The 20,398-nt window shown below is 43.0% G+C and overlaps 1 protein-coding gene across 1 annotated transcript in view; it reads left to right on the top strand.

Moving 5' to 3' along the window:
* Positions 1-20,398, top strand: part of CEP126 (centrosomal protein 126) — a 79,956-nt gene that overhangs the window by 50,819 nt on the left and 8,739 nt on the right. The window contains exons 5-9 of the mRNA XM_075851523.1: positions 596-797; positions 9,148-11,134; positions 12,693-12,833; positions 14,741-14,862; positions 19,905-19,986. Coding sequence (XP_075707638.1) covers positions 596-797; positions 9,148-11,134; positions 12,693-12,833; positions 14,741-14,862; positions 19,905-19,986 — 2,534 coding nt within the window. The remainder of the gene's footprint in view (positions 1-595; positions 798-9,147; positions 11,135-12,692; positions 12,834-14,740; positions 14,863-19,904; positions 19,987-20,398) is intronic.

Below are 20,398 nucleotides of genomic sequence, written 5' to 3' on the forward strand. Positions count from 1 at the left end.
AATACTGTATGAATTAAGAGGACTGAAACATTCATCAGCACGTAAATGTATAATTATTTAGGTAGAGAGATATTTTATTGGTGACAGTAAAGACTATGGCTCAAATTACCATCTATTGACCAACGTACAACGTTTTGAATTTGGTCAGACTTCATCAGATTTTCACAAGATAACAGCATTTAAAAAGTAGTCAATCCTGCTTTCCTGTTTGACCAATGGAGATGACGTGACATTATCACAGAAAACATATAGAAAACACAGTGTTGTTCATTAGTTTTATGATCTTATGATCCCTCACTCTTCTGACTTGTTTGGTGGCGTCTGATAGATCCTGCCTTTTTCGTTCCCTGTGGATTTAGTAATATCTACGTGGAGTTTGTATGTTCTTCCCGTGTTGGCATACTGATCAGTTCATGGGCTTCCTCTGAAATATAGAGCGTGAATGTCTGATATAGGTAAATTAGATTGGGACAGGGACTGACGTGAATGCTGACAATCTCATTACATCACAATGGGATAAGCAACAAGTAATAAATATTTTAATAAATAAAATAAAAACGTTAACTTATTCTTGATCTCTTTTTTTTCTTCTCAGAACAACAGAGACACCTTCCAGCTTATCGTCGATAGGACACTCCACCTGGCCGAGAAAGCAACACCAAGCTGCAAGATTGGACCTTGAAAAAATCTTTCAAGATCGATCTGCCGTCCAGTCAGATAGTAACCAGCTTTACTTCCAGCACAAACTGGAGGAAGCGCAGCGCCTCCTAGAGGAGCAGCATCTCAGCAACTTACAGGTAAACACACACAGACACCGGAGTCTGACAGACCATGCACATAAAAGAACTCTACTTTATGGCAATCCTTTCAGTGGATGTATGTATATATGATGCTAGACCTAATGAGGACCTGTCCGCTCTCCTGACATGTCTGTTTTAGTAAATACTTGTATTCCCCATGAAATAACAATTCTGAATCATATTTTCTTAGAACTCTGCATTGTGCCGTTCCTCTGTTATTCCTCCTGGAAATATATGAATAAATTGTCAGCCGGGTGTTGCAATTCCTCCTGTCGATAGGGTGTGTCCCTTCACAGTCTCACGTTGTCAGCACTGATTGGACACTTTCAGATGTTGTAGGTACACACCCTATCGACAGGGGGAATGGTAACACCCAGCTCTACATATTCTGCATGGAATTAAGCCATCAAAATGCTAACACATCATTTGTTTCCATGCTGACATATTTATACTATTGCTGTTTGATCCGGTTTACCTAGCGCAATCATTGCGTCTGTCTGGGAATTTTTTGTTTTTTAAGCAGTTTACTTTAAAACCACTAGATGGCAGTGTCGTTCTTGGTTGGATTCTTAAGCAGCATGTTCTCAATCGCTGAAATTTGAACATGTGTCTTTAACCCCTTAGTGACCAGCCCATTTTAGGCCCTAATGACCAAGCTATTTTATTCGTTTTTCTATAGTCGCATTCAAAGAGCTATAACGTTTTTATTTTTTCGTCTACATAGCTGTATGAGGACTTGTTTTTTGCGGGATTAGTTGTGCTTTTTAATAGCACCATTTTTGGTAAATATAATTTTTTTATTAACTTTCATAAACTTTTTTTGGGGGGATTATAAAAAAAAAACTGAAATTCCACCATGTTCTATGCGTTTTTAAATTGACGCCGTTCACTGTGCGGCGTAAATAACATTTATTTGTTACCTTTATTCTATGGGTCGGTACGATTACGGCGATACCACATATGTGGAGGTTTTTTTATGTTTTACGACTTTTGCACAATAAAAACCCTTTTGAACTAAAATTATTTGTTTTTTCATCGTCGCTTTCCAAGAGCCGTAACTTTTTTATTTTTCCATCAATGTAGTGATTTTTTGGGCTTGTTTTCTGCGGGACGAGACGTAGTTTTAATTGGTACTGTTTTGGGGTGCATGGGACATATTGATTCATTTTTATTATGAATTTTTTGGGGGGGCAATGGAAAAAAATAGCAATCTCGCCATTGTTTTTTGCGTTTTTTTTTACAGTGTTCACCTTGTGGTTTAAATGACATATTGACTTTATTGTTGGCCCCAGGAAGAAGCTGACTCAGTTCAGTGAAACGTACGTCGGGACTATACCGACTCTGATAGTAGGGAAAGATTATAGAGGGAGAGATTAGCACAATGAAAACAATATAAAACCAATCCTACCGCATCTAGAGGTTCGCTCTTGACAGAGCGTGAATGAACGAGTGTAGTGGCGATAACACTGCACACCACTTAGCCGTTCAGTGCCGATGACGTCGCGGCACTCACGGCTGAGACTTTGAATATTGCAGGCATAATACAACTAGCAATTTCTCAGTCTCACTACTTAGTAGTGTTGACTGCCAACGGGCAGTCCGTCGGTCTATCCGAACGCAGCGAAAGCTGTTATCTCAGCGCCGCCGCTCAATAAAGATAGGAGCGGCAACGCTGGGAGTAAACACACTGGGTGAACAGTTAGCCGCTCACTGAGACCTTTCGTCTAGTTAAATACAGCGATAGCCTTTATCCCTGCGCTGCTGCTCAACAATAGATCGGAGTAGCAATGCTGGGAGAAAATTATATGTACAATTAAAACGCATCGGTGGTCAGTCAGCTGCTCACTCAGACTGTCTGTCTGCCCAACGCAGCGATAGCTGTTAACCCTGCGCTGCTATTCAAATTACAGATCGACAGTGATAGTCATTATCCCTGCGCTGCTGCTCAACCTAAGATCGGAGCGGCAACGCTAGGAGAGAAAATATATTATAATAAATACGTACTTGGTGACCAGTCAGCTGTTCACGGAGACTGAGAGACTGACTGTCTGTCTGGTTTAACGCAGCTGGCAAACCTGCGTTGCTATTCAATTAAAGACCGGAGCGGCAACGCTGGGAGAATATATATAATAATACACTCGGTGACCAGTCAGCTGCTCACCGAGACAGAACACGATCCTTTGCGGTGTGCACATGCAGGGTTTATCACCAATATAATATAGACCCTTGCAGCACCACCTCTTCTATTTCCACTGAAGGAGAAAAGCCATCAATAGCTTCCTTATCAGTGGAATTTGAAAATATAATCAAGAAATATATAATAAAATAAGGTTGACATACTTTATAAAAAACAAAAATAAAATAAATTGTGGCAATAAAAGGGGACATTGCACAGGACCAACCTTTCTCCTACTGCACTAGTCGGTATCAATACAACAATTGAAGGCAACATTTAACCCACCGTGCTCTACTTTTCCCTCTTTACCCATACCTACACTTTTTATTATTCAATAGGTGGTGTACACCAGAGCATGGAGGGATAATAAAATTAAAATAACAATATTAACAAAATCGGAGGCTCTACCCTCACAATTACTTTATTGTTTCAGTCATTACGGTCGCGGCGATACCACATATGTCTACTTTTATTTATTTTTTACACTTTTACTAAATAAAACCACTTTTTATGGAAAAAAATGGTTTTATTTATTTTTTTACTGTACTTTTTATTAATAATCTTTATTTCACTTTGATGACTTATTTCATTAGTCCCACTAGGGGACTTTACTGTGCGATATTCCGATCGCTGCTATAATGCTCTGGTATACTTCGTATACCAGAGCATTATTGCCTGTCAGTGTAAATCTGACAGGCAATCTGTTAGGACGTGCCTCCGGCGCGTCATAACAGGCATATGTCCAGGGCAGACCTGGGGGCTTTTATCAAGCCCCTGGCTGCCATGACACCCCATCGGAGACCCGCGATTGCATTTGCGGGCCGCCGATGGGTGACAGAGGGAGCGCACTCCCTCTGTAAACAAAGTCAAATTCTGCGGTCGCTATTGACGGCGGCATTTAACGGGTTAAACGGCCGCGATCGAAGTAAACTTCGATCGCAGGCGTTGGAGCAGGAGCTCAGCTGTCATCAGATAGCTAAGTCCCGGGTCTAGCCTGCACGGGAGACCCGTGCAGGACTTAGACTAGGCGAATGTGAAAAGGCGTCAGCCTAGCCTAAGGCCCTTAGTGACCGACGTGAAAAGGCGTATTGGTGGTCACTAAGGGGTTAAAGGGGCCCTGAAGATTTACTCGCTAACGCTCATATAACCGGTCATGCAGTTACGTATCCCTGCACATTTTGCATGCCAGACATTCTAGATTGTAGATTATAAGGCGGTCTTAGAAAATGAGATAAACCTACCACCAGGCAGACTAGAAAAAAGAAAATACTAACATAAAATATTCTGCGGTCACTTTTTCCTTTCGAGGAGTTTCCCGGTTGGTTATGGCTGCTCAATCTTTGGCTTCTGATCTTGTGAAATGACATTCTGTGTCGTAAAAAGTTTCCAGACTTGCTGGACTATTGGATGGGTAGGAAGTTTTTGTTTGTATCTGTATACACAGACACTTGTAATATACAAGCACGTAGATTACCAAAATACATCATCGGACTCATAATATATACAGGGAATTTCCGGTGGCAGATTATAAAAATGTCCTAACTCCTTAAAGTGTTGATGTATGTACTTACACGTGGCTTATGTCATCGGTGGCTCCCTGCCTCTGAAACAAGCCGGACCCGTGGCAGCTCGTGGCAGGCTTCAGTATATGGGCCCTTACACACTGCCTTAATAGGGGTTGTCATGATGAGATAAACCCTCAAAGGGTTTAGTGGCCCACTTTTTGTCTATATTCCCCCTACACGATCAATGATATGTGGATAAAATAAGATATGTAGAGACCAAGACTAATATAAAGTCCCTGATGGCTCGTGGCAGGTGAACTTTGACTGTTCTCCATGTACAATATATTAATGTCATTGATTTATTACAATCCAGGCTGTTCAAAAACAAACAGCTCAGGCTTCGTATTGCTCCAACATGTTCCGTAGCCGGCGGAATGCTGAACGACGTCACTCCCGGCTCCCAGTCACCCCTCACCCTGCTCACAAACAATGACACGCTTCTACGTTTCACATTTCCCTCATTACAATATGTCCATAATACAATGACATTGTGAAGTCTTTATTCATGCCACATGTCATGCACGGCCTTGTGAGAGACGGGAAGGCTAATCCAATAAGTAAATGCTTGGGATCTGTCAGCAAGAAGTCCGACGTCAAGTCACTGCTCGATTATTTTCTGGATTTCAAGGAGAATTCTCATCTTAAACATCGATGGCCCCTCGCCAGTTCACAGCAGACGCTGTCTCCTTAGAATTAAACGAGAGTTGCGAGTCTTTGAAGGCTATGGGAGTTACGTAACGAGAGAAGCGCTGCTCTGGAGGTAGATTTGGGGATAATAGTTCAGTAAAGGGGTATTCCACCTTTATAAAGACAGTCCCATAATCTGGGAAATACACACTGGTTGGAGTCATCTGTGGCACCTTTTCACATGTGATACAGTGAATTAAAGGGGCTGTCTCATGATGATAACCCCTGTCCATATGGACGTAATAGAGGGGATTCCACCACTCGGGATCCCCCTCTATGAGTCAGAGCGGGGTATTTATGGACAGCCATTTATCTGAATGGCCGCCATGTAATACCACATTTCCCCTGCAGCAAACTCACGGAGGCAAATGTCTGGCTGGCCGCGACTTCCCCCGGCAAAATCAGCTGCGGCGGAACCGTGGCGATCAGCTCTTCACCACGACGGCTCCAATCATAAATGGGTGGTCAATGCACACGATCCATGCGGTGTTGCCACGTGTATTTGCGTGCAGCAAATCCGCAGCATAATACAGTACCAGCACAGTCAGGATATCTCATGTACATATTGCGGTATTTTTCCGGATGGATATCGACCTGCGGTTCGTATTTTAAATTCCGCAGCATGTCCATTTATCTTGCGTTTCCGCTTGCGAATTGCATCTGCCTAGTGCTGAGGAAAATCACACCAAAACCCGCAACATGATTTATGCAGCGAAATGTAAAAACCGCACTGAAAAACGCGCGATCTGGTGCGGTTTTGACCTGCGAATTTCCTGCATACTGCTGCGGTTCTGGTGAATATTTTCCACAGAAAAATACGCAAAGTGTGCATGTAGCCTAAAGCTGTCCATAAACATGAGAGGAAAGTTGACTGAATCAGGCAATATCAATGGGCTTGGCCGACGATGTTGTGTGTACGCTGCCCTCCCGAGCGGTCATGTTTATGGTGGAGTCGGCAGAAATAACCGTCTACCAACAGCTATCTTATGTATGTGGCTAACTTTAGACTCAAATTGAATACTTGGCCAAATAATAAGGGTTGTCTGGTAGCTTTTCAGCATTGGCTATTATAAGTACATATAAAGTAACGTTCTAATTGACTTTTATTACGCTGTTCCCTTTATGATTGATGAGCCGCCACCTCGCTGCTGTCCGTACATGGCCCACCGCCTGTACCTTGTGTGGACTACCGCTAATTTTAATAGATCTGGCGCCGTTCATCCGATCTGGCAGAATGTTTCATACAAATAGAAAGTTTGTTTACTGGTAGTTACATAACCACTTATGACTGATGCTAAAAAAAACGACCACGTGTTGCTGGAATGACCGTGTAATAATGATGAGTCAGGTAAAAGGAGCGAACACTTGCGCTGTGGGTGGATCTGAATGTTGACATGCAGCCAACACATATGGGATTGTAAGAGTTAATAGTCTAATAAAATAAGATTGGGTGTATGCGAGCAATACCGCCTAATTGTTTGTAATTAGAGCTGCGTAACAATAACAGGGCAATAAATAGTGCCGCCATAAATAGTGCCGCCTGTCTATTAGCCATCGTTCATTCACTCCTCTTCTAAAGGAATTTCTTTAAGGCGGGACAGATTTACGGTGCCCATACATATTAGATGATAGTCGGCTGAATCTCCCAAATATCTAACGTGTATGGAGGTTTTCTGCGATCCTTTGTTCCCGCGGGACATTAAGGGGCCTTATTCTACACCGCCGTGTTTTTACAACGCTGTCGAATAAGTGCTACATAGAGTGGGTGTCCTGCTGTAATGACAGCCTAGCTCCTGCTCCAATGGCCAGGATCGGATCCCATGTAATCCTTTGATCGCCGCGATCATCTGCGAGGCTGTCTGTACAACTCATGACCACACCTCCACCTTATTTTAAAATGGTGTCTTTTTTCCATTTACCATCCATCTTCCTAAAATATCTGAGGCCATTTAGAAAAATAGAAGTCTTAACTATCACATATACAGTCGTATCTGCAGGATATCTTTCAGTTGTAGTTGACATAATCCACTGCCCTGGGGTTCTTATGTGATTTGGTAAATAGCTTCAAGGGTTAATAAATCAACACCTAGGATGACCTTGAATCTCAGGTGACGATACTGGTCGCCTGTGCAAGACATACCTGTCAGAGGAGAATACAAGACAACCTGTTACTTATAACCCTTGTGTTTGTATAACCCCCTTCTTAAAGGGAATGTCTCATGTATTTCATTTTAGTTTATTATGTTTAAGGCCTCGTTCACATCTGCGTTTGAGGCTCCATTATGGTCTGTGTAGACATTGCAGCAGGATGTGTGTACTTTATGGCAGCTGAAATTAATGGGGTTTATTGACATAGAAATGTCATAGAGCGTTACAGTCTCCAGGAAGTGATGGAGTACAGTCCCTCTTCCCCAGGGACCAGGCAGTGACAGGGGAGCTGCAAACAGAGCATTATCTATGTGTATTGTGTTATAGCATAGTGCAACTATCCTACCTTATCTAGGCCTTTAGCAGTACAACAGAGCTATCAATAATCCCTTGCCCTCTGCTGGTCCAGACCCAGTCTATACAGCAAAGCTGACAAGTGAGCTGCAGAAGACAAGCAAGTATCAGCATATTGTGACTACTCTAGTGGCCAGTGTAAAAACTGAAATATTTCAAGATTCTTCTTTTATGTGGATAGTCACATAAATAAAAAAAATAAAAATATATATATATATATATATATATATATATAATGAAAATCTGATTTAAAAAAAAATTATATTCTGCGAATACATTCACTTTGAGCTAACAGTGATCATTGATGTAAAGCAGAAGTTAATTTGTGACCAGAAATGTATGTGACATTTAGCTGGTCATTTATCATACATGGCATCAAAAGAAAGAAGAGAATTATATACGGAGTAAATTGAATGTTGCCATCTGCTGGTTATAGAGGTGTACTGCTTTCCAAAAAAAATATCTTAAGGGGCTCAAGCCAAGGGCTCAAAGTGATGACACTTTCTAATAGACACACACCATCCCAATTTTGCCTCTGCTCCCATCACAGGACTTGCTTGGGAGAAAGTCAACTAGCTGTGTAATCGCTTGTCCTGGACTTCTAATGTGCCTACTCCTGGGTTCAGAAGCAAACATGTTATAGAAAAGTGTTCTTCCTTCTACCCTCCTCCACAAGCATTGGTATCAGTGCATAGAGACAGAATTTAGATGAGAAAGACATTTTTCCCATTCCTGGACAACCCCTTTAATGTGGCTCAACACCACTAGACTTATCTGGCTGTGGTTGGCAGGCTAAATTAAGGTTAGGAACCTCTTCTCTAGATAATCATCGATAATTATCAAATGGTTTGCTCAAGTTATTTATGGGTAACTAAACTTTAAAAAAAACTTTTGAAATGTCCAAGTGATCAGTGGGGGTCCAAGCACTGAGACCTCCACCGATCACTGAAACAAAGCGGCAGATATGCTCGGCTGCCAGGTTGTTTAAGCGATCGGTGGGGGTCAAAATTAGATCCAAATGGCCATCCAATTTAACGTTCACCCCTTACTGGCTTGAATAGTGGCATTTAGATGTATATATGTGTAGACATTGAGTTGGGTGGTAATTTTGGATTCACACAATGTCCTGGCAGAGCCCCAGACAGGCGCTATTGTCATGGGTTCATACAACTTTGCAGAATTGGACCCATAATGCCGAGCACTAATAGCCCAGCAAAATGGTCCTTTACGTGACCGTAATAATCTTCTGTAGTGATGTAATGGTGACAACTCCAGAAGATGACACACTAAATTAGTCAATAAGAACATGTTTTAGATCTTTCGGAGGGAGGGAGAGGTATTGCAGTAAAAACTCATAATGATAGATTAGAGATGGTAAGCCAACATTGATCTAATCAGTAGATTTGTTTTTCGACAGAATTTTCACCAAGAAGTTGAACAGCTTGCACGGGAAGAAAGCTTGTCAAGTTTAGACAGCCTAGAAGAAAATTTAGAGACGGTAAAAGAAGACAATAGCCCAGTGTTTTCATCTGACCCATTACACAAAGCACTTGCAGAAATTTCTTCTTCCTCTGTGAACAGGGGATATCATAACACTGATGGTGGTGTCAGTGGCTTAAACGGTCAGGCAAGCCTTCCTGCTTCTTCCCAACCTAAACCTGAAGAGATGATTGTCGAAAAGCGCTTTCTAATGGGAGATGAAGCAAGTTTCACTAGAAATGGATTTGACCATAAAATGATGGACACATTAACAAGAATTGGCAAAATTCATCCCGTAAGCACCTACAATTCCTCAATATCAAATCAAGATATAAATCACGTTTCTCGAGTCTCCGTAACCGAGAATAAGTTCTCTTATTATGACAGAGACAGCACAACTTGTAATGTTGGGGTTAGACAAAGCAAAGCCTGGGCCACTCCCGACCCAAATCCAAAAGAGACAACACAGAGTTCTATGCCTCATGATAACAAAGACACGCCACAACACCATGGACTATCAACTAAACCCACCATGACTCAACCCTTGGCAACCCCAGTGGTCGTTCCATTTCCCGAAAGTTCTGCTGGTAGCTGCCAATACAACGTGGACTTCAAACCAAGTAAACACTCAGATCAAATCCATTCAATGAGATCCGTTCCTGACCCTGAGATCCTTACAAATGTATACAATACCATGACAAATAGCCACAATAAACCTGTAGAAATCAATAGTCGAGAGAGTCTATTGCATCAAACAAGGTCCTCACCATCCCAAAGTTCTAAAACTGATTTTGGATTAATAGAAGATCCAAAGGATCATGTAAACGGATCAACACTTTCTCTAGATGATCCTGACCTGGCATTGTCTACTATCTATAGAAGGGTGAGAATTAACAGTGCTGGGAAAGAAGGGAAGAAGTTGTTGAAGAGCATATTGAAGAAAGGCTCCAAGTATGAGAATGGCTACACCAGAGCAATAGGTATTAGCAAAATGGTTCTTATGGGGGACAGAGCTTCCATCGGCATTCGAGACAGCGTCGAACTGATAAAAGAGAAAGAGCATAAGAAAACGAACAATAAAAAACTGAGATGGTTAGATGAAATTGAGAAAATCATGGATGATAAAGATGTGCCAGGTATGAATGGGACTCTGCGGACTATGAAAAAGTCTCCAGTTGAATCTCCTGCTATGGTACACTGTAAAGAGAGTGACCTAGCCCAAATGACTTCTCAAAATGGCCAAGCTGGACCTCCCAGTTCTGTCTTCTCTACTGGTTACCATTTCACTAAGCAGGCATGGATGGTGTCTAACGATGAGGAAGCAAAATCTGTAGGACATATGTACACGGTCAGAAGCCCTCCAAAAGCAAAGACTAGAGTAGTAAGACGTCCAAAATCAGCTAGAACCCCATCTTCAGTGATTCACCGGAATCGAAAGGGTATTATAGTTCGGCCTCAGTCAGCCACCGAGGCCAGCAAGATTGTAAGGTCTCAGGGAAAGATCATGATTCCACATCCTCCTCCTAGGCCCGCATCAGATACTAACAGAGAACTAGTGACGAAGGCCAAGACCCAACATCAGAACACAAGCATTTCTCAGCTTAATAATACGAACAATGTATTATCCACCAATCATATTATAAACAAGGACAATATGGCTTATCAAACCGTGGCTCATTCTTCAGGTAATGCGCAGACTACTCAGGCTTACGTTCCCTCTGATATGGACAGTGCTTCAAAGGCTGCTCTCACTTTGAATAGTGAGCGGGTATTGGCATTGCAAGAAAGCTTACCTGGACCAATTAAACGGTACCCAATATTTGGAGAGAATGGACTGCGTCTGGACCACACTCCCACTGACGAGGAGATCGCTCTCTTGTGGCAAGGAGTGCGAAGTGCCTTAACCCACAAAAACGCTGCCTCAGGTAGGCTCCAATTTGTATTAGTCTTATTAGATTTTCTATCGAACGCGGGTGTCCGATCCCATTGTAGTCATTCTCAGATCAGTGTTCGTACATCCCCACTTTGTTTGTCATCACCCTGATAACCTGTTAGATAGAATATGTCTGTTATGGGTTTTTTTGATCTTCAAAGGAATAAAGGACGACCCCAGAGAATCATTGTGTCATGCTCCACCCCCTCAGGCCCAGCATTAGGCATAACAGAGTATAATTTTTTCCTGGAGTGTTCCCTTAAGCTTTACTAAATTAAAGAAGATCTGTCACCTCTCTTGACATGTCCATTTTAGTAAATACTTGTATCCCTATAAAATAACAATTCTGGAACATATTTTCTTTGAAATTTAATTTGTGCCGTCCTCTGTTATTCCTCTGTGAAATGTATGAATAAATTGACAACTGGGTGTTACTATTCCCCTTATAAATAGGGTATGTCCGTACACAGTCTCTTTCTGTCAGCACTGATTGGACATTGTCAGTCTGTGAAGGGACACACCCCCCAACTGGTAGCACCTAGTTGCCAATTTAATCATCAATTTCTAGGAGGAATAACAGAGGAGCGGCACATTGTAGAGTTCTAAGAAAAGATGCTTCAGAATTGTTATTTCATGGCAAATACAATTATTTAATAACATAGGCATGTCAGGAGAGGTGACAGGTCCTCTTTAAAATGGGGCAACTCCTCATTGGGTGTTCCTAGCATATAGGTGCAGAAAGACGCAGCAATATGCGGATCAGTGCTTTTTGCTAATCTGGAATCTCATTGACAGAAGTCACCATATGGGCTATATGTCATCTCCTAGGCCGCAGCTGTAGCCTGTGAGGTAACCCTGTGCTGGCCTGACAGCATGGCAACCAAGCAGCACTGGCATGAGCCACTTGGCAAGGATTATAGGAATATACTACAACTACCAACCATTGCAGACCCAATGAAAAAAATATCCAAGGGGCCAAAATGTCAGTGGTTGCTGACATATGATGAGTATATGCGTCATTGTGATCACGTGACCGGTCGCGGCATTCAAGGGCAGAGACTGGTGGGACCCCTCTTTGGTCATGTGACAGGAAATACCTGTAACACACAACACACTCATGTGGGTAAACCGTCCAGGGCAATTGAAGGACCCTAGGACTGTCTGGTCATATTGCCTGTTGTTACCGCCTGTATACTGTTCGTACACAGTCTAATGTACTGGCATTTCATAGATTTATGCCAGTACATAGTAATATAAAATATAGATCAAACTTTAAAATACCCACGTGTCAAATAAATATTATCAAAAATAAGTACTCTGTATGAACCCTGAAAGGCAGTTCATATTACGAGTCCCAAATCACAAGAAATTTTACGCTCTGCCCGGAAACATCTGTTTACCTTGTGCAGAACTCATGTGATATAATGAATAGATGCCCTCGGGATAAGCCCATCACCCGTACACTTATATGTTCTGATATGCCTAATAGTGGATTCTTGATATCAATCATCGGTTATCTGATCCTAATAACGGGACTTCTTTTATTTTAGGTGATTTCCGTCCTGGCGATCTACCGTCTAATTTACAGCACGCACGACCTAACCTGTCCCACATCGTAATTGATGGAGGAACGCTGAATAACTGGAAGTCGCTTTCAAGAATAAATGGGTTTTTCTCCCCCCTTAATAATGGTGAGATTTCAGAATTGTGTTTTCATAGTACAAGAAACATTGAGATTTCTAGGTCAGTAGCTTTTTTGGAAAATGAAATATTTTCGATATTTTTTTAGGAATGTTATTTGGATTAGCATAACGCATTCAGCCGCGTCACCTTTGGGATAGTAACAGAATAATCATTTTGTAAAAGGGATTTTCCTAAGTTGAAGATCAATCCTCTGTTTCCTCCGGCAGCAGATCTTCCAGAAATGGCAACTGGAATTACTGTTCTTGGCGGCTTCTCCTCGGCAACTATTGCTAAGATAGCGCCAATATGTTCCACAAGTCCCCACTGGAGCACGGATATACGGGCACATACTGCATGCCATCATTTTACGAAATTGTACACACAGGCTAATGGGCGATAAATTACCGATCCTTACCATACATATCTGTAATATGGTCCTATGCATAAGGCCTAAGGATGGGCCTTTGTAACGTGACTGCCCCAATTTTACCTGTTGTACAACTTTTGCAGCAGCCCCTTCATTCTCATGAACAGTCGGCGTCCCACCAGTCAGACCCCAACTTGCCTGTCCTAGCGATTTGCCATTAATAACTATTAGCCTAGTAGTCCTTGAATTTTATGGCCCCTATAAGAAACCCTAATAAAGAGCAATTACTGGGTAAATTTCCACCTATAAACTGTCCCCTGATCCTCCTATTTCGGCGCTGAATGATTACGCGCCTTCAATGTAAGTGAGGGAGTCCGAGCCTATTCCCTTTTCAAAATAGTATGATAGTAGCGCTACATGGGAACATATTTATGGAAGTTTGTAGTTTAGAATTTACAAAAAAAAAGAAATGAGGGAGGGATGGTTTTCATTGCCATTATGTTTATTTCTATTTTTCTCTTAAAGGGATTGTCCAAATCTGTAAGGGGTTTTCCAAGACGAGAAAAAAAAAAAGAATGTCTTTTTTCTAGAAACAGCGCCTCTCTTGTCTGGGGTTCTGTGCGGTATTGCCGTTCAGTTCTTATTGACTTGAATAAGATGAGCTGCAATACTAGACACTGGTTCTCGTTCTGGGGAATAAAAAGCAGACTATTTTTTTCTAATCCTTGACAATTTCTTTAATAAAACAGGACAGGGGGCTCCAAATAGCTTAGGGGTAGGTTCACACTGGGCGGATTAGCGAATTTTCCTCAACAGATTTCATTCTGGATAATACGCAGCATTTACAGTGGCAGCAAAATGGATGAGATTTGAACAAATCTCATCTACACGCTGCGCAAAAAATCTAAATTGACCTGCACGTATGGCTTTCAAGCCTCAGCAGGTCAATTTAGGCTGCGGAATCATTGCACTTTTGTTTTGGGTTTTCCCTATTGAATTCACTGGGTAGGTAAAAGGCGCAACATGTTGCCATTTTTGTGGCAAAAACGCTGTAATTCTGCCGCAAAAATTTTTTTAACAAAAAAAGTCTATACTTACCCCCCTGGCGTTGTCATAGCAACAAGTCCTTTTCTTCTTGGTTGTTCTCCACAGTGCAGCCTGGCCTTCTGAGATGACATTCCCATGTGACTGCTGCAGCCAATCACAGACTCTAGCGGTCACATAGGCAGCAGCGCCATCACAGGAGGCCGGGCTGCACCAATACCAGGAGGACACGTCACTGTGGCAATTCCAGTGAAGGTAAGTATTGGCATTTTTTTTTCAGCACTTTCTTTCCACTTTTTCTCAAAAAGCATTTTTTTCGCCCAAAATTCCCTGCGGGTTCTAGGTCGGATACGCTGTGTACTTTTACGCAGAATATGCGACCTGCGTGAACATATTATTAAAAAAAAAAAGGTGCTATACTAACTATTTAAAACGCCCACCCTACCCTGTGTCCTGGACCCCTCGGTTGTCTTGAGTACAAAATAACCTTTCTACTTTTCTTAGGTTACGTCACCCTTACAAGACGGAAACAGATTCTAGACAACAGCGAGAACAAGCGCAGAGCATTGCTGGAGCAGAGGAAAGGAAGACCTGCCTCAGCCGGCTGGAGGCCGTCACATCTGCAGGTACTAAATATACACAGTATATACCTTCCTGCTTACAGGCCGACCATGTCAATTGTCATGTTTCATGTTATTAGAGAGATTTGCTCAGGTCACACATGCAAGTCAACGGATCCTATTCATTTCTATGAGACCTGTATTAAATCGGAGACATACAGAGGTACAGTAGGGTCGTATAGACTGATATTGGCGCCATATCACGGCTCCGTACAACTTGGAGGCTGCACAAAGCCATAATACAGCTGTGGTTCTCCCTCTGGATTACTTGGATTGCCCTTGAATTATGAGGATGTTTTTTGTCCCCGGCTCTGCTTTGGTCAGACATTTAGCCACAAACATCCATTTTTCTGAATTTTTTACACAATGTTACGCTTTGATGCAAAAAGGCATGAAGGGTAAAGTGCTGGGTAGCATTTTTACAATGTGCCAGGTGTCTACTTTCAGGAAATATACGGGTATGGGTGTATAATATTTCTATTATCATTTTTTTCAGAATTCAAGTTTTTTATTTGTGTATGTCAAAAGTGTGAAGAATTTAGCAATAGTGAAAGGGTTAAAGGGCTATACTAGTTCTATAAATAAAAGTTATGCCGTTTTCCAATATACTTTCTGTATCGATTCCTCACGGTTTTTTAGTTCTCTACTTGATATCATTCAGGCTGCGCAGAATATTCAACTTAGAACCCGCAGGGAATTCCGCCTGAAAAACCGAACCAAATTGTGGTGCCGTTTTTCGAGCGGAATCTACGTTGCGGGAAGCAGTGCTTGGAGAAAAAAAAGCATTGTTATAGCGACACGTCCCTCTGTTCTGAGTGCAGCCCGGCCTCCTGGGATGACGCTGCAGCCCATGTGACCGCTGCAGCCCATGTGACCGCTGCAGCCTGTGATTGGCTGCAGCAGTCACATGGGATGAAACATCATCCCAGGAGGCCGAGCTGCACTCAGAACAGAGGGACCCGTCTCTATGACAACGGCCGGGCTGTAAGTATTTACTTTTTTATTCATTTCAAACAAAAAAAGTTGCAACATTTGCTATTTGTTGCGGGTTTTATATCCTCATTGACTTTAATGGAGAAAACCTGCAACGAATCCGCACCCCAGGTCAATTTATGAATATTTTCGCTGCTTTTTTTCCTTTTCTGCGGCGTTTACACTACGTGGGACCCAGTCTCATGTAACCTCATATAACCTATAGATAAAAATGTGTCCTGGTCCTGTGATGGACGGACACACAGCTGCTCGGCAATTAGCAAAGCTCTATTACTACAGATTGACATCAAGCAGAGATCTTGAAAACCATATGGAATTGATACAGAAAGCAAATTTTATAACTTTTAACCAAAAAATAAGAAGCTTGACGTGCTGGAATACCCCTTTAAGCTATTTAAGGGTTACAATGCCTGTACATTTCACATGGTAAGATCCAGTAGTGCCGCTTGTATCTTGATACATTCACAACTTTTAGGTCAATCACATGAGTAAAAGGGCTTGTCCCAGAATCGTTAATTATCATTTATCCACAGGATAGGTGATAATAGTCTGATCGCTGGAGGCCCCACCGATGTGACACCCACCAATTGCGTGACTGGGGGTCCAAAACCACCAGTTCCTCCTCCGGGTACAGCGCTCGGCTGTTTCTATTAGTTTCATGGGCATTGAATGGAGCGGCGGGCGGATGCTCTACCACCGCTCCATTCAAGCTCCTTCTCACTGCAGGGGGTGCAGTAAGGAGGATCTGGGGGTTCGGGACCCCTGTTCTCCCAATCGGTGGGGTCCCAGCAGTAAGGCCCACAGCGATCAGACAGTTAGTACCTATGCTGTGGGTGGCAATTGACTATTTTGGGGTAACCCCTTCCATATAATACGTGCAGCGAGAACACTATATGGGAAGGGTAGAAATCCATCTGTTCCGCGGACCATTCATCAGTCGTGTTTATTCGAAGCTGAAACCTGCTGCTTATCATCACCGTGTAAACACAGCAGCGAAGGAACGTACAGCAGATTACCGGCGACATGACTTCATTTATATGCAGATGTCTGTATGGGAGCAGTTACACAACGTCTGCTTATTTAACCTTTTCCCTCCAAGCATTTCAGATGTCACCACAGTATGATGTAAATGTATTTAAGGGTCATGTGGCCTAGTCCTACGTGCGGGAAAGCGTCAGGTTTAGTTATAGATTGTTACATTTTCTTCAGGATGAAATTCACTTCCTAACCACATAAATTAAATAACCTGCCCTAAAAATGGAGGCTGTTAAGAATAAAAAGAAAAATTCACAATTTATTTATGGTTACATTTCGCCGCCTCTAATCATTGGTCCAGGAGTGACATGTGGCTCTCGGGCCCCTGTGTTCAGGGATTTAGCTATAGGGAATGCAGAAATAGTCACACCTGTTCCTGGTGCCTTGGGCCATAAGAAGAAACCACTCTTTTAAATGGCATACGGTAGGTACAGATTTTGCATTCGGGCCCAGGTGCTTTAACCCCTTCACGACTGCCATACGGCTATATACGTTCCAACTGCTGATGCCCCGTGGAGTTGTCATATGTATAAACGTTGACAGCCTTGAACAGGGTTTAATGAGTGCAGTGCTGCTTCAGTGTGAACAGCGCTGCACTCTCATATCTGCCGGGGCTTTAAGAGCCCCAGACTACGCCCCCACTGTAGATAGCACCACACACAACCCCCTGTAGATAGCGCAAAAACCCCTGTAGATAGCGCTACCTAAGCTCCCTCTAGGAGTGGAATCTGGCTGGGTATTCCCTTCCTAGAGGGAGCCCCCAACGTCTCTCCATCCCCGCTGAAAATAGTGCCCCGCCCCTGTAGATAGCAACCCCTTCTGTGGATAGCGCCACCTAAACTCCCACTAGGAGCGGAATCCCCAGTGTCAGATCGCTCTGTGCCCGGGCTTCCACTTCTAGAGAGAGCCCCTGACGTCACACTCCACCGTCAGGGGCTCTCCCTAGGAGCAGAATCCCTGGCCGACACTCTGACCGGGGATTCCGCTACTGGAGAAGCCCCTGGCGTCACTATCCATATATGGACAGTGGCGTCAGGGGCTACTCCTGGAGCGGAATCCCCGGCCACAGCGCTGCCAACGCTGAGGCAGGGGATTCTGTTTTTAGAGTTAGCCCCTAACGTCACTGTCCATATATGAACAGAGACATCAAGGGCACCCTCTAGGAGCGGAATCCCCGGCCAGATGGATTCCGCTCCTACAGGGAGCTACAGTGGAGCTATTTACAGGAAGGGGGAGCCTATTACGGGGGGTGCTGATACATACAGGGGGAGCAGCACTATCTACAGGGGAAGTGGCGCTATCTGCAGGAGGTGGCACTATCTACAAAGGCGATGTTGCTATCTACAGGGGGTGGCGCTATCTACAGGGGGTGGCACTATCTACAGGGGGGATGATGCAATCTGCAGTGGGGATGGTGGTATCTACAGGGGGTGGTGCTGTCTGCAGGGGGTGGCACTATCTACAGGGAGTGTGGTGAACAGGGAGTGTGGGAACTGTGGCACATTGTGGGCACTGTGGCACTATCTACAGTGGGCAATGGGGGTGGCACTATCTACAGGGGGTGTGGTGCTGTCTTCAGGGGGTGCTATATACAGGGGGTGTGGCACTATTTACATGGGCACTGTGGCATTTTATGGACACTACCTATAGGGGACACTGTGGCGCTATCTACATGGGCACTGTGTGTGGCACTATGTGGACACCATCTACAGTGGGAACGGTGTCACTATGTGGGCACTGTGGCACTATTTACAGTGGGCACTATCTATGTGTGCACTGGCACTATCTACAGTGGTATTGCGTCACTATCTACAAGGGCACTGCAGTGTTTTCAGGTGGCTGCGACAAAAAAAAACTAACTAATACAATTCATCCATTCTTTTAACGTCCATGAAAAATTGTTGGCAAATAGCAGTGAAAAACGGTCAGACGGCTGGGAAATGGATTCAAATTTTGAGACACATTGATGCAAAACAGCCACGAAAAACACATTTTTTGTCATTTTGTCTGCTCATAATAAAAATTAAAAACATGGAATTAAGTAAACAAATCTAGAAAATGAAAGCCTCATAAGTCTTGCAAAGATATTATCGTTTAAAGAAGTGCATATCAGAAATGGAAAATTTGACTTGGACACAGGTATCAATGACCCTTGGTCATGAAAGGGTTAAGTTACTTGGGTGTGGCTCCCGGGTGTAGGCAGCTGCAGATACTCCTGTACACCGATTACATTACAGGCTATGAAACCTTTGGTGGTATTTATTTATTTATTTTTATGTGCTTTAGCGTAAAAGTAACTTTTATAATATACTTTAATTTAAAAAATGTCTCCGTTTCACTTTTGCTGCTACTATGTACATAGAAGCTACAGAATGCCATTAGCAGTCAATCCGTCAGTGAGCTGGTCTGACAGCTCGGCCTGCAGCGGCTCTCCTCTGCTCCTGAGCCATCCTCCAAACTTTATACTGATCAAATCAAAGTTGATCATCTTTGATCTCATTGTTTTTTGGCTTAGACACCTCTTATTCTAGAATAGGACTCTCAAGCTGAATACGATGGGGACCCCTACTCTAGGGCATGACCATATAGGGGCATTGTTGTAAGCCACCTGGGAATCTGCATAAGAAACCACTGTATAGAGGCATAATAGACTCCTATAGACCTATGGACTTCCTTGGGGCCGTACTGTACCTCTGTATTCATCCGATTTCAGAGTTTTCTATCTGTCAGATTCTGTACATGTCCAACAGAAAAAATTTGTTGGCTCCATTGGATGCCGTATGTGCTTAGCGATACAACGATACTTCTAGCGGAGAATATCGCTGACCTACAGCTGGGCATTGCTTACAGAGGTATCATACAGGGGCACACAGAGTGCCTGTGGGTTTGTATTACTGGGTGCAATTGATGTTGGGGTTAAATATGTCCGTCTTGATATAACTTGTGGATAATATCTGAGTGTTAAGAATACTTTTACCCTTTTTAAATAACTAAATGAACATGAAATTTTACCTATACAGAACGTGAACACAATGAAGATAGGTCCTTTGCAAAGTGCACATGAGCCCGGGCAAACAAACAGTGCCACACTTACTGGTGAAGGTATGTACAATATTAGATGTTACTCCATTCACGTGTAAATGTGCAGCCATCTTGAATTCATCAAAATTGTGTTTTCCGGTTTTACGTACATAAAATGTAATCATAGCATAAAAGAAGTTCCACAACTTTCTAATATACTGTGGCAGAGAACTACAAGGCCAAATATGTCAGAATTCTGACTCAAATTGCGCAAAAAAACTTTAGGACACTTTTGGAAAGTGTCTAGAAAAAGACGCGTGGCTAAGAGGAGTCATAAAATGCGCATGCGCGATTCGCTCTTCATTCTGTTCTATGGGGCTTACGGAAACAGCCGAGCAAGCGTATTTCTGTAACTCTGGTAGGAGTGAATGAAAAAAACCGCCTCTCCATTCATACTCGGCTGGCTCATCAGGCGGGACCAGGCTTGGTTGAC

The sequence above is a fragment of the Rhinoderma darwinii genome, chromosome 2 (genome assembly GCF_050947455.1).
Source record: "Rhinoderma darwinii isolate aRhiDar2 chromosome 2, aRhiDar2.hap1, whole genome shotgun sequence".
Lineage (NCBI taxonomy): Eukaryota > Metazoa > Chordata > Amphibia > Anura > Rhinodermatidae > Rhinoderma > Rhinoderma darwinii.